The 14,792-nt window shown below is 41.8% G+C and overlaps 1 protein-coding gene across 1 annotated transcript; it reads left to right on the plus strand.

Annotated features, from left to right (window-relative positions):
- Positions 1-54: 54 nt before the first annotated feature.
- On the plus strand, positions 55-14,295 carry plbd2 (phospholipase B domain containing 2). The gene is made up of 12 exons (XM_084180482.1): positions 55-321; positions 3,286-3,379; positions 3,485-3,643; positions 3,819-3,919; positions 4,116-4,330; positions 4,534-4,628; positions 4,712-4,872; positions 8,575-8,670; positions 8,822-8,893; positions 9,063-9,215; positions 13,204-13,366; positions 13,511-14,295. Exons 1-12 carry the CDS (start codon positions 116-118, stop codon positions 13,679-13,681), a joined length of 1,686 nt encoding a protein of 561 aa, XP_084036608.1. The 5' UTR covers positions 55-115; the 3' UTR covers positions 13,682-14,295.
- The last annotated feature ends 497 nt before the right edge of the window (positions 14,296-14,792 follow it).

The raw sequence follows: 14,792 nt of genomic DNA on the forward strand, positions 1-14,792 counted from the left end.
TTTATTTTATTGTATTTTATTTTATCAGAGAACTTTAATAGATATCTACGTTAGAGGGTGGGACTTTTATTTTGAAATTCCTTCATCTTTGGTCACATGAACCACATTTGTAAAGATGGCTGACAGGCGCACACACAAGTCAATAACAACAGTGAAGATGTCTATGTTTTTATGTGTTTTTTATTTATCATGGAGGTCTGTTCAGGCCGAGATTTATTCTGCAGTTCTCGATAAACATACTGGCCAGCTGTCTTTGCAGGAGGGGTTCCTTGACGACTATATAGCCTGGGCGAATTTTACCGACGACATCAAGAACTCGGGGTAAGTTCAGAGTCATCTGATGTAGTTGTATCTCTGGGCCAGGGCATTACCGAGTTCCTCTGCTAATGCGCACTAACTCCCTGGACCAGAGCTAGTCTAGCTTCATAGACTATGTAGGAATAACAATATGCGTTTCGGTAAACAGCCACAACCATTTACGCAAAATATTACCTCTGAATAAGTCTAGACAATAGCGTTGGATTGACAATGGTTGTAGAGCAGGCTATGTTGTCCCCATTTTGGGGAATGAGAGATTTTTTTTTTATTTTTAATTTTTTTATTTCACCTTTATTTAACCAGGTAAGCCAGTTGAGAACAGGTTCTCATTTACAACTGCGACCTGGCCAAGACAAAGCAAAGTAGTGCAACAAAAACAACACAGAGTTACATATGGGGTAAAAAAAAAACAAAGTCAGAAATACAACAGAAAATATATATATACAGTGTGTGCAAATGTAGCAAGTTATGGAGGTAAGGCAATAAATAGGCTATAGTGCAGAATAATTACAATAGTATTAACACTGGAATGCTAGATGTGCAAGAGATTATGTGCAAATAGAGATACTGGGGTGCAAAAGAGCAAATTAAATAGCAATATAGGGATGAGGTAGTTGGGTGGGCTAATTTCAGATGGGCTGAGAGAGATTTGAAAGTCTAGGTTTGAAATAAAATGTAACCAATTACTGTTCCAAATTCCCATATGAACAGAACCATTTCAAAACCACAAGGGCCTGATTTATTAACGTTGTGTAAATGTCACACTACATTTCTGCGTGCACCATTTCTGAAAAGATTGCCATGTACAAAAATACTGAGATTTATCAACTTGGCGCACGCCATACATACGCATTTTCCCGTTTTAAATCAGACTTGTCATAAAAATGCGTTTGTGAACGAGCATTAACTGCCTGAAACGCACTCCATTCACTTGTTATGCTTACAATAACCCTTTATTTGCGGTATAATTTGGTACGATTGGCATTAGGCCACGTCATGCGAAAGACGAATTATTGTTCAATATTTACTTTATCAATAGATTATTGGGGTTCTATGTCCTGCCTTGCAGCCTGGTCTCATAGACTAGACATAACATAGTAAATGTAAATCCGGTATGCAGTGTTGCCAATTTAGCGACTTTGTCACAATATTTAGCGAGAATTCAGACACCTCTAGCTACACATTTTCAAAAAAGCGACTAGCGACAAATATAGCAACTTTTTCTGGTGTTATTGGAGACTGACGTGAAAGCACGTATCATTCTTACACTTCTCAACGAGCAGCGGGTGCTGCCATGGGCCCCACCCCCTGCCCCAAAGCACTCACAGGCGGCCCAGTTCTCGCGCAGCAGTCCCTCCCAGCTGCAGTCAGAGCAGGAGATGTTCACTCCTCCGCATCCAGACTGCGGGAAGCTGCCGCTGGCTGATCCCGCCCTGGCTTACATTCAGGACGGGATGTAAATGTAGGGTGTTTTTAACTGACTTTTTATCTCTCCCACAACGTTATTCCTCTCCTACAGCGTCCATCACAATTACATGTACATTACCAATTATGCAAATTATGTGATGACTTCATTTAGCGACTTTTAGGACAGCCAATAGCTACTTTCCTTACTGAGAAGTTGGCAACACTGCCGGTATGATGTTTGGTATGGTTCCATAAGACAGATGGTTACTTAAGGCAATAACGAAAGTAGGGTGGATGGGTGGGCGTATAACGCGAACGTCTAGCAACCCAAAGGTTGCAAGTTACTACTTTCTACCTACTTTGCAACTACTTAGCATGTTAGCTAACTCTTCCCCTAACCTGAACACTTTTAGATAAGCCTTTGGGAAATTCGCTCAGCGCTCCAGTCAAATTGGCTACGCTCCACTCAGCTCACATATTCTGGTTGGCAGGATGTTTAATCTTTAGCAGTAATTTATGCTGTATCTGGAAAAGGACTGTCAGTTTCTGAAATAAAAAAACGATGGCAAATGGTTGTGGACCTGTCAGCATAAAGTTTGAATTCAACAGTTTTTTGCATCAACATTTCCCCCAACCTAAATATGCCAGCGAATTCTGAAACATTGTAGGGCAGGCTACAAAAAAATATGCAATTACAGTAACAGTTGCTTACTAAGGCCTACTTCAATGTAAAATATAAACTATTCACCTGTTAAATTTGACTGTATGGCCTCCCGAGTGGCACAGCGGTTTACGGCAATGCCTCGCAGTGCTTGAGGCGTCACTAAAGATCCGGGTTCGATCCCGGGCTGTGTCGCAGCCGTCCGCGACCAGGAGACCCATGAGGCGGCACACAATTGGCCCAGCGTCGTCCGGGTTAGGGGAGGGTTTGGGCGGCCGGGATGTCCTTGTCCCATCGCGCTCTAGAGACTCCTGTGGCGGGCCGGGCGCATGCTCGCTGACACGGTCGCCAGTTATAATATAATATAATATGCCATTTAGCAGACGCTTTTATCCAAAGCGACTTACAGTCATGTGTGCATACATTTTTACGTATGGGTGGTCCCGGGGATCGAACCCACTACCCTGGCGTTACAAGCGCCATGCTATAGCAATTGAGCTACAGAGGACCACAGTTGTATGGTGTTTCCTCCGACACATTGGTGCGGCTGGCTTCCGGGTTAAACGAGCAGTGTATCAAGAAGCAGTGCGGCTTGGTAGGGTCGCGTTTCGAAGGACGCATGGCTCTCGACCTTCGCCTTTCCGGAGTCCGTACGGGAGTTGCAGCGATGGGACAAGACTGTAACTACCAATTTGGATATCACGAAATTGGGGAGAAAGAGGGGTAAAAAGTTACATAAAATAAAAAAATACACTACAAAGAATATTGACTGTATACCGGTATTATAAACTGCACTGCCTATGATAGTCCAAAACAACCATTCAGAGTTTAACAGGTTAACTCCTGACTCAAACAAATTTGATTATGATGTTGTATTTACTAAGTGTTCTCTCCCTCAGCTGGACATATCTGGAAGTGACCACTAGCGGGCGCTATAATGATAGCATCCAGGCGTATGCTGCCGGGGCCGTTGAGGCCGCAGGCACCTCCCAGGTAAGGTAGAGACAATCCACCCCTAACCTTAAAACCAAACCTTGCTGGGGCAGTGGAGTCTAAATCTATAGCTGATCTATGTGTGTGTATTTGTGGTTGTCTCAGCTGATCTATAAGCACTGGATGAACACTCTTATGGGGTACTGCGGTCCGTTTACGTTCGAGTCAGGATTCTGCCAGAGACTGAAGGATTACATCACCTCCAACCTGCAGTGGGTCAGACAGCAGATAGAGGAGCATCCACACTGTCCCTACTGGCACCAGGTACTGGCTGGGTCTGGGTCAGCCAGCGTGCTAAATGATGAAGTGCCTGCTCCTTTTCTCTATGCGTCTAAAGAGTAAAGAACTCTTGTTAGAGTGGCTCATTCAGTACACATTTAGGATCTAAGAAGAACATCTTAGTAGAGAATATTTTTCATTTAGAGTTTCTTTCTCTCAGGTGCGGTTGGCGTTGCTGCAGCTGAAAGGTCTGGAGGATGGCTACAATGATCAGCTGTCATTTCCCAGAGGCCCTTTTACTCTCAACCCCTTCGGCTTCCTGTAAGTGTGGTCTGTGATCTCTGTGATAGGTGGGTTAGAGTTCACCCCATCAGTGATAGTCTCTGAGTACCCATCTCAGGAGCAATGTAAATGGTTCCAATGGGGAAAACAATTTGGGTGAGCTAAATTAAGTGTTCCCAATCATGCCTTGCATCACAGCTCTGACAAAGCCATCAATTTCTCTGTGGCTATTCAGACTTTTCCAAATGGGAGGAGACCTAGAGGATCTTGAGGGGGCCCTAAACAAATCCAGCCAATCACGGACTCTGGGTTCCGGCTCCTGCTCCGCCCTCATCAAGCTGTTGCCTGGCAACAAGGATCTACTGGTGTCTCATGATACCTGGAACATCTACCAGGCCATGCTGCGCATCCTAAAGAAGTACCAATTCGCCTACCATGTCTCTCCTACAGGTAACCCTAACCCCTAAACCTCTCATAAGGATAACTTAACTCTGCCTACAGTGTCTCAACGTCCCCCCTTTCCCCCTAACATATACACTCTTCATGAAACACTCCTTGAAACTCTGCTTGTGAACACTGGGAAAGTCAAACGTGAGTTATGTGGTTCAGAGTTCTATATTTTGAGTTTGATTTCTGTGTTCTTTTGTTCTCAGACAGTGATCTGATCCCTGGTGGAACCCAGGCGTTCTCTTCCTACCCAGGGTCCATCTTCTCTGGAGATGACTTCTACATCCTTAGCACTGGGCTGGTGAGAGCTGTGTGTAATATGTGTGGACATAGCATATACAGTGTGTAGTCTTTTTTTTTAATTTTTAAGATGTCCCTCCTCAGGTTACCCTGGAGACCACCATCGGCAACAGTAACCCCGCCCTCTGGAAGTTTGTTCAACCAACCGGAGCAGTGATGGAGTGGCTGAGGAACATCGTAGCCAATCGGCTGGCTACAACCGGCAAGGCGTGGGCAGAGATTTTCAGCAAACACAACAGCGGAACGTAAGTCTCTGCAGACCCTCTAGTCGACATTTTCCCCTTCTTCCTGTAAATTCTCATTGACCTGTGGATGTCCACCATGTTGGTTATCTCTCCAGTCCGGTCAAAGCTGGAGCTCAGCAAACAAACTCTCGTACAGGCTTTTGAACTATCCATTTAAAGGACGCCAGGAGAGGAAGAGTGAAGGGAACTATCTTTTTAAGGAATGAAGGGAAGTAAAACTATAATAAAGTTTATAGAAACATCACATGAAATATCACGAGTGGGGGGAGGACAGAGTTAAGTCAGCTGATAAAGTAGTGTCTCTAAAGTGCTGAGTCGTCTTTTATCACACACACACACACACACACTTGAGGCAGGCCTGGGACTTATCAGGAATGCCCACTCAGGCCAAAGTCCTCTTAGATCAAAGGTTACACACTCATGTTTTGTATGATTACATTTATGTCTTCTGCGGCTTATTTTTTGTTTATTTCTCTAGCAGTGGAAGCTGGTGGGAGGAGCTATAGACGGGCTCATTGTAATGGCTGGAATAGAATAGAATGGAGTCGAACATGTTTGATACCGTTCCATTCCAGCCGTTACAATGAGCCCGTCCTCCTTCAGCTCCTCCCACCAGCCTCCTCTGATCTTTAGCATATCTACACACAGTACGTCTGTTATCAGCCTCAGTTACTCACCACAGTGGAACCTGAAAGACTGTCTAGTGCAGGGGTGTCAAACTCATTTTAGCTCAGGGGCCACATGGAGGAAAATCTATTCCCAAGTGGGCCGGACCGGAAAAATCATGGTATATATAACTTAAAAACAACAACTTCAGATTGTTTTCTTTGTTTTAATACGATCAACATACAACATAAAGCTGGAGCCTGAGGACAGTGTGTCCAAAATAGTACAAGCACAACATCACTATTAATCATAAAACACGTCAAGTTTATTTGAACATTTTAAAGAAAAAGAACACACAAACACACAATGCCTCAGTGATTAACAGAACTGTTTCACAGATCACAGAATTATATCAGGGTGTCATTTCTCAGGCAGAAATGTAGATAAAAATAATGAAATCCTGTTCCCCAAACAAGTGCAAGAACCACAGAGTCAAGAATAGGTTAAATATACAAATAAAATAAAATCAATTAAAAACAATAGCACATCAACATAAAAACATATAAACATAAAGCTGGAGCCTGAGGACAGTGTCCAAAAGCACAACATCACTATTAATCATAAAACACCTCAAGTTATTTGAAAGTTCTGAGGACAAAGAACACACAAACACACAATGCCTCAGTGATTCACGGAAGTATATCACAGATCACAGAACTATATCAGGGTGTCATTTCTCAGGCAGAAATGTAGATAAAAATAATGAAATCATGTTCCCCAAACAAGTGCAAGAACCACAGAGTCAAGAATAGGTTAAATATACAAATAAAATAAAATCAATTAAAAACAATAGCACATCAACATAAAAACATATAAACATAAATCTGAAAGCGTTGCTCAAACTCCCGTAACAGTCCAGTTATTTTATCTTTGAACCGCTTCATGTCTGCCACATGTTGGGTCGCGCACACATTTTTCAGACAGGGGAAGTGAGCTGCATCACCACCGGCAAGTTATAATATAATAATAATAATAATATAATAATAATAATAATATATAATAATAATAATAATAATAATAATATGCCATTTAGCAGACGCTTTTATCCAAAGCGACTTACAGTCATGCGTGCATACATTTTTGTGTATGGGTGGTCCCGGGGATCGAACCCACTACCTTGGCGTTACAAGCGCCATGCTCTACCAGCTGAGCTACAGAGGACCAAAAAAGTTGCGTCTCCCACAATGACAGCTTCAACTTGAAAGAACGTATGCTGTCATAATACTGCGTGACAACTTTGTTGCGCCCTTGCAGCTGTTTGTTCAAGTTATTCAGGTGCTCTGTAACATCCACCATAAATGCAAGGTCCGGCATCCATTCTGCGGAATGAAATTCTAACACTGGTTTGCCATTTTCTTCCATGAACTGTTCAATTTCTTCTCGTAAATCAAAGAAACGCCTCAGCACAGCACCTCGGCTTAACCATCTTACCTCAGTGTGGTATGGCAGGCCATAGATGTGGTCTTTCTCTCTGAGAAGGCTGTCAAACTGACGGTGATTCAGGCTTCTGGATCGGATGAAATTAACAGTTTGGATGACCACCTTCATGACGTTATCCATCTTTAATGACTTGCAACACAAAGCCTCCTGGTGCAAAATACAGTGAAAAGTCAAAAAATCACGTCCTCCATTTGCAGATTGCACTTTCTCTCTGAACTTTGTCACAACGCCTGCTTTCTTCCCGATCATTGAGGGCGCACCATCTGTAGCCAGGCTGACAGCGCAGGACCAGTCCACTCCGACCCTGTCCAGCGCGCCGACCAGTGCGGTAAAAATATCAGCTGCTGTCGTTGTATCTGTCATCGGCACCAACTTCACGAACTCCTCGGTGACGGTCAATGTGTCATCAATTCCGCGGATGAAAAAATTGCCAGTTGTGCAACATCTGTAATGTCCGTGCTTTAATCAATTGCAACCGAAAACGCAATAAATTACTTTACTTTTTGCTTCAACTGGCTGTCCAAATCCACTGAAAGATCGGAAATCCTGTCTGCAACTGTGTTTCTTGTCAGGCTGATATTTGCAAAAGCCTGCCGCTTTTCAGGGCACACAATCTCCGCTGCCTTCATCATGCATGTTTTTACAAATTCACCCTCACTAAATGGTTTTGAAGCCACTGCGATTTCATTAGCAATGAGGTAGCTAGCTTTCACTGCAGCGTCACTGATGTCTCGGCTGTGAGTAAACACAGACTGCTGTTTCTTCAGACCCGCCAACAGTTCATTCACCTTCTCTCATCTCCGCTGTCCTTGAAAGTTGTCATATTTGTCGGCATGAAGACTCACACAGTGTCGACGAAGGTTATATTCTTTCAGCACTGCAACATGCTCTGAACACACCAAACATACAGCTTTCCCATTCAATTCCGTGATTAAATAGGATGACCATTTTTCTTGGAACACTCTGCACTCTGCGTCCACTTTTCTCTTTTTTGACAGAGACATATTGGGGCAATGAGGGTGCCAAAGCACATAATGTTAAAAGTAGAAGCCGTAATAAATATCGCGGGCAAAACAAAGTAGCTCATTGGCTGCACGTGCTTGACCTACTTGCTCTGCCCCGGTATAAACAGTTTGCTTGCTTAACACAATTGCTATTGCGCCATCCAGTGGACGCAATTGGAACAGCAGTTTATTTTATTGAAAAATTGCAGCGCATTTTTATACTTAAAAAAAAAAAAAATATTTTTTTTAATCATCTCGCGGGCCGGATTAAACCCGTTTGCGGGCCTGATCCGGCCCGCGGGCCGTACGTTTGACACCCCTGGTCTAGTGTATCATCAGTCATCGCCATGAATTACTCAGTAGCCTCAAAATAGATCCATATACCACGTAGAATGTCTACCTTTAAAATCAAGCTTTTATCCAAAGCGACTTACAGTCATGTGTGCATACATTTTTACGTATGGGTGGTCCCGGGGATCGAACCCACTACCCTGGCGTTACAAGCGCCATGCTCTACCAATTGAGCTACAGAGGACCACGATCAATGTATTCCTTCGCTTGTAGGTATAATACGTGTGTGTGTGTGTGTTAGGTATAATAACCAGTGGATGATAGTGGACTACAAGCATTTCACTCCAGGGATGACCGAGACTAAGGAGCAGCTATTTACTGTACTGGAGCAGATCCCGTAAGACAGGCAACGTACACACACACACACACCACCAACATCCTCTCAACACGTATACATTTTGAGAAATGTTTTGTGTGTTCTTGCTGCTGTAATGGGCTGGTTATTTATCAATAACAATAATAGATGTGTGTGTGGTTCTGTTCTGTAGTGGGCTAGTTGTTCACTCTGATAAAACCCAGGAATTGCTGCAGAAAGGCTACTGGTCTAGTTACAACATCCCGTAAGTACCAATAACAACATATAACTACCACACACTAGTAATGACTATATTATTAATAAAAAGAGCAGTTGACTGTGTCGGTCTTGCAGGTGTTGGAGATGGTGGTTATAATTTGTTCAGATCTAAAGTGTATATGTGTGACACTCTCGCTCTGTGTGTGTGTGTGTAGGTACTACGAGGAGGTGTTTAATGCCAGCGGCTGTAGAGAACTGGTAGAGCAGTTTGGTCCATGGTTCTCTCTGGACATGAATCCTCGAGCCCAGATCTTCAGAAGGAACCAATCACACATCACAGACATGGACTCCATGGTCCGCCTGATGAGGTACCCGCCTCCATTCAGAGGCCTCAATGCCAGATGTGTCACAGGAGGGAGATGGACAGACCTGCATTTATACACAGTCATTCACATATAAAAGGACCCATGAGCACCAATATGAAGTTTGTAGGAGCATATCAAATTGGGTGTCAAATGAAAGCTGAGTCTATTTTTTATTAAGGCATACATTTGGAATAAGCAAAGGCTTTGATAACTGGTCAAACAGATGGAAAATGGGTCTTAGAAAACATCTACCAGAAAGTCTGAAAAGGTATTAGAAATACACAATGTTGAAGTAAAGACCCCTGCCAACTAGTATCAAGATTTATATGTAGTTTTGGATACATTTTTCTGCCTTCTGTAAGTTTAAGAAACATTGCCATGTGCCTTGAAATTCTGATACCAAAAACCCACATATCTTTTAAGATATTTTCTAATTTCTCTCCCTCATGAGGAGGGAGGATAATGAAAGTTCACAGAAGTAACAAGTAAAGGTAGACCTACCAATTAGTTAGTGTTTTTACTGATATCAATTTTGTTTATGAATTATTAAGTGATTAAAACTTGAAATTCCGTTACCAAATCGGTAACGGAATTTCTAGAATTGAATTAGCTACAATGGAAAACATAGTAGTCACAAACCACAGTTCAGTACAGTACACAGTAGAGAACACGAGAGTTGAGTACAGCATAATGTGCTGAAGTCTACTGTACTATACTGAACTGTAATCTACTGAACTCTACTTTACTGTACTGAAATCTACAGTCCTGAACTGTGCTGTGTTGTACTCTACTCTACTGAGCTCTACTGTGCTGTACTTTGATGTCCAAACTTGTGAAACGTAGACATCTATGATTGGTTCAGATTTGGTCTGGTCCAGACCAACCAAATTCTGTCTTGTTTGGGGCAGAGCTCATTAACCTCTACGGGATTGGTGTCCCGTGCTAACGTGCGCTAATGTGATTAGCATGACTGTTGTAAGTAACAGCAAACTTTCCACGACATAGCCATGTCTTATATGGGCAGAGAGCTTAAATTGTTGTTAATCTAACTGCACTGTCCAATTTACAGTAGCTATTACAGTGAAAAAATACCATGCTATTGTTTGAGGAGAGTGCACAACAACAAAAAACGTGTCACGGCAACTGGTTTGATACATTCACCTCTGAAGGTAAATAATGTAGTTACATTCAGTAATCTTGCTCAGACTTGTCATCCTAAGGGTCCCAGAGATAAAATGTAGCATAGTTTTGTTTGATAAAATCAATTTTTATATTCAAATGTAGGAACTGGGTTCTACAGTTTGAACCCCTGCTGTATCTGGCTCAACACCCACCCCGCCCGGCCATCTAGATGTGTGAAAGTTAGTGTATAAGCTAATGATCCATCATGTATGACATTCCTGGGAGTGTGTAAACTTACATTTTGTATTACCATATCATTTTTGTATGTTCTCTATAGTTATGTATGGTCCTCTGTAGCTCAATTGGTAGAGCATGGCGCTTGGAATGCCAGGGTAGTGGGTTCGATCCCCGGGACCACCCATACGTAAAAATGTATGCACACATGACTGTAAGTCGCTTTGGATAAAAGCGTCTGCTAAATGGCATATTATTTATTATTATTATGTACTTGAAAATGTATCAATTGACCAATTCGGCACATTTGGGCAGACTTGATACAAAATAGTCCAGTATTCCAATGCTTCACTGGATCAATCTGAAACTTTGCACACACACACTGCTGCCATCTAGTGGGCAAAATCAAAATTGTGCTTAAACTGCAATATTATATTGTGGCCTTTCTCTTACATTTCAAAGATGATGGAACAAAAAAATTAATAGAAAACGCATGTTTTTTTGATTGTATTATCTTTTACCAGATCTAATGTGTTAAATTCTCCTACATTAATTTCACATTTCCACAAACTTCAGTGTTTCCTTTCAAATGGTATCAAGAATATGCATATCCTTGCTTCAGATCCTGAACTACAGGCAGTTAGATTTGGTTATGTCATTTTAGGCGAAAATTGAAAAAAAGGATCTGATCCTTAAGAGGTTAAAATAATAGCCAGTGTGTAGAATAATACCCAAATATGCAAAGGAGGATATTGCCTATTTATACCTTTGTGTACCTATTTAGAACGCATCACCATGAAGACAATTACATTCATATCCATTTCTGTGTAGTACAGATCAGAGACCCATGTTATAGATGACACCCCATTGTTTCTGCAGACATCGTTGAATCTTAATTCAGAACAGCTATTTAAGAGTTTTTGGAAACGTGGACACAAAAAACTGAGGGAGATTTTTTCGAAAATTCTGTACAGTTCTTCCATTACAATGGCTTGTGAAAGTATTCACCTCCCTTGGCATTTTTCCTATTTTGTTGCCTTACAACCTGGAATTAAAATCGATTTTTGGGGGGTTTGTATAATTAGATTTACATTTTAGTCATTTAGCAAACGCTCTTATCCAGAGTGACTTACAGGAGCAATTAGGGTTAAGTGCCTTGCTTAAGGGCACATCGACAGATTTTTCACCTAGTCGGCTCGGGGATTAGACACAACAACATGCCTACCACTTTGAAGATGCAAAATATTTTTTTTTGTGAAACAAACAAGAAATAAGACAAAAAAACTGAACTTGAGCGTGCATAACTATTCACCCCCCCCCCCCCCCCCCCCCCCCCCAAAGTCAGTACTTTGTAGAGCCACTTTTTGCAGCAATTACAGCTGCAAGTCTCTTGGGGGTATTTCTCTATAAGCTTGGCACATCTAGCCACTGGGAGTTTTGCCCATTCTTCAAGGCAAAACTGCTCCAGCTCCTTCAAGTTGGATGGGTTCTGCTGGTGTACAGCAATCTTTAAGTCATACCACAGATTCTCAATTGGATTGAAGTCTGGGTTTTGACTAGGCCATTCCAAGACATTTAAATGTTTCCCCTTGAACCACTCGATTGTTGCTTTAGCAGTATGCTTAGGGTCATTGTCCTGCTAGAAGGTGAACCTCCGTCCCAGTCTCAAATCTCTGGAAGATAGAAACAGGTTGCTTGCTTATTTTTTTCTTTAAGCAATGGCATTTTTCTGGCCACTCTTCCGTAAAGCCCTGCTCTGTGGAGTGTACGGCTTAAAGTGGTCCTATGGAAAGATACTCCAATCTCCGCTGTGGAGCTTTGCAGCTCCGTCAGGGTTATCTTTGGTCTCTTTGTTGCCTCTCTGATTAATGCTCTCCTTGCCTGGTCTGTGAATGGGATGTTCAAAGTTTCTGATATTTTTCTACAACCCAACCCTGATCTGTACTTCTCCACAACTTTGTCCCTGACCTGTTTGGAGAGCTCCTTGGTCTTCATGGTGCTGCTTGCTTGGTGGTACCCCTTGCTTAGTGGTGTTGTAGACTCTGGGGCCTTTCAGAACAGGTGTATATATACTGAGATCATGTGACACTTAGATTGCACACAGGTGGACTTTATTTAACAAATTATGTGACTTCTGAAGGTAATTGGTTGCACCAGATCTTATTTAGGGACTTCATAGCAAAGAGGGTGAATACATATGCACGCACCACTTTACCGTTGTTAATTTTTTAGAATTTTTTTAAACAAGTAATTTTTTTCATTTTACTTCACCAATTTGGACTATTTTGTGTTTGTCCATTACAAGAAATCCAAATAAAAAACAATTTAAATTTCAGGTTGTAATGCAACCAAATAGGAAAAACGCCAAGGGGGATGAACGCTTTTGCAAGGCACTGTAAATGTGTTTTGTAAAATGTTCAGTGTAAATTGTTAAAAGTAGGCCTTGTGCATAGAGTTGTATGATTTGTTAAACTTTTAAGTCAATGGTTTTTGTTTGGCATACATTTTTTGTGAAAAAGCTGAGTCTCAGCGCAATTCCATTACTGTGGAATTAGCCACACCTGACCTGTATATGAGGACCCCTACCTACATTTTAGCCTATGTATAAAAATATCCCTTTGCTCTCTCTGTGTAGGTATAATAACTTTAAGGAGGACCCATTGTCCCGGTGTGAGGGCTGCGACCCGCCTGCTAATGGGGAGAACACCATCTCGGCCCGCTCCGACCTGAACCCGGCTAACGGGACGTATCCCTTTGGAGCGCTGAAGCAGAGACCACATGGAGGAACGGATATGAAGGTAAGGATGTCTTACCCCCTCTACCTTTGTCTTGCTCCTCCTCTCTCTCCTCCATCTCTCTAAGTATGAGTTAGGTGAGCTGTAATGTCATGTCTCCTATGGGTATCACTAATTGGCTGTGTGTGTACCTTTGCGTGTGTGTAGGTGACGTCTTATGGGCTGTGGCGTGAGTTTGGGTTCCTGGCAGCGAATGGACCCACGTGGGACCAGGTACCTGCTTTCCAGTGGAGTTCTTCCCCCTACTCAGACCTGATGCACATGGGACACCCCGACACCTGGGCTTTCACACCTGTACACGTCACCTGGTCTACCTAACCCGTACCCTTAAATTAACCCTACACGCACACATCCATCAGTGTCAGAAAATAAACTGAGGGGTGCTGGGTTTCATTTGAAAAGGGGAAATGATTACAAATGTAATTCAAATAAATATGCAGTACAACAGTAAGCTCAGGGTTAGCATGTGTATACTGTTTACTGCTCTGCTATTTTAAAAACCTTGAGATAAGGGAATGTGTTAACTGTTTATTTTTTATAAGGTTTTGCTCATACTGGCTGTCTCATATTGAATGTGATGTGAGATGGGATAACTCCATTTGAAATGAGACTTCCACTATTGACAATATTGAGGTAGGAAATTGTACCTCAGACGCACAAAAAATGCACTATTTGTTTTGGCAATAGAGAATTATTTTTCATTTTCATTTTAAATCAGTGTTTTCAACTTGCATCCTAAAGTATTCTACCATTTGATTAATGCTGCTATGGCACGGGTTAATTCATATCAATGCTATTAAGACTGTAATCAGATCAAAATATGTATTACATTTATCATTTGACAGATGTGTAAAGGCTTGAATGTGTCCAGTTTTATCATGTTTTTAAAATTTCAACTGTCAATGTTTTGTCATTAAATGAGTTTAACTTTACTTTATAGCCATGCCATGAGTTGTTGTGTACTGTAGCTTATTCATAAATACAAAGCTGGTATACTGTCTTTTGTTGTCTGACACTATTCTATCAAATGGCACAGACTTTTTGAAGCCTACCTGAAAGCAAAAGATAAACAATTTTCTCGCCACTTCGATACGGGAGTGACTTTTTCGTAGCAAGTTAGGAGACTAAGGTTAAGGTTAGGAAAAGGGTTATAGTTAGAGTTAGCGAAAATGCTCTCCTAACCTGTTAAGAAAATCACTTCGTATAGAAGTGGCATGAAAAGTGTGTCCTGAAAGCAAAACAAGCCTGAAAAAAAAAAAAAAAAAGGGGGACATACGGTCGTCACACTTTTAGATCCAATGACAATGCAGGTGGTTCTGCTTTCCATCAGAACGCTTTAACGGACTTCGATTTTTGCGGTATTTCTGCCTTTCAATAACAATGGTCATAAACATTTCTGAATAAATTGGGTTTGAAATGTAACTACCAG

Source organism: Coregonus lavaretus, assembly GCF_964263955.1.
Source record: "Coregonus lavaretus genome assembly, chromosome: 17".
Lineage (NCBI taxonomy): Eukaryota > Metazoa > Chordata > Actinopteri > Salmoniformes > Salmonidae > Coregonus > Coregonus lavaretus.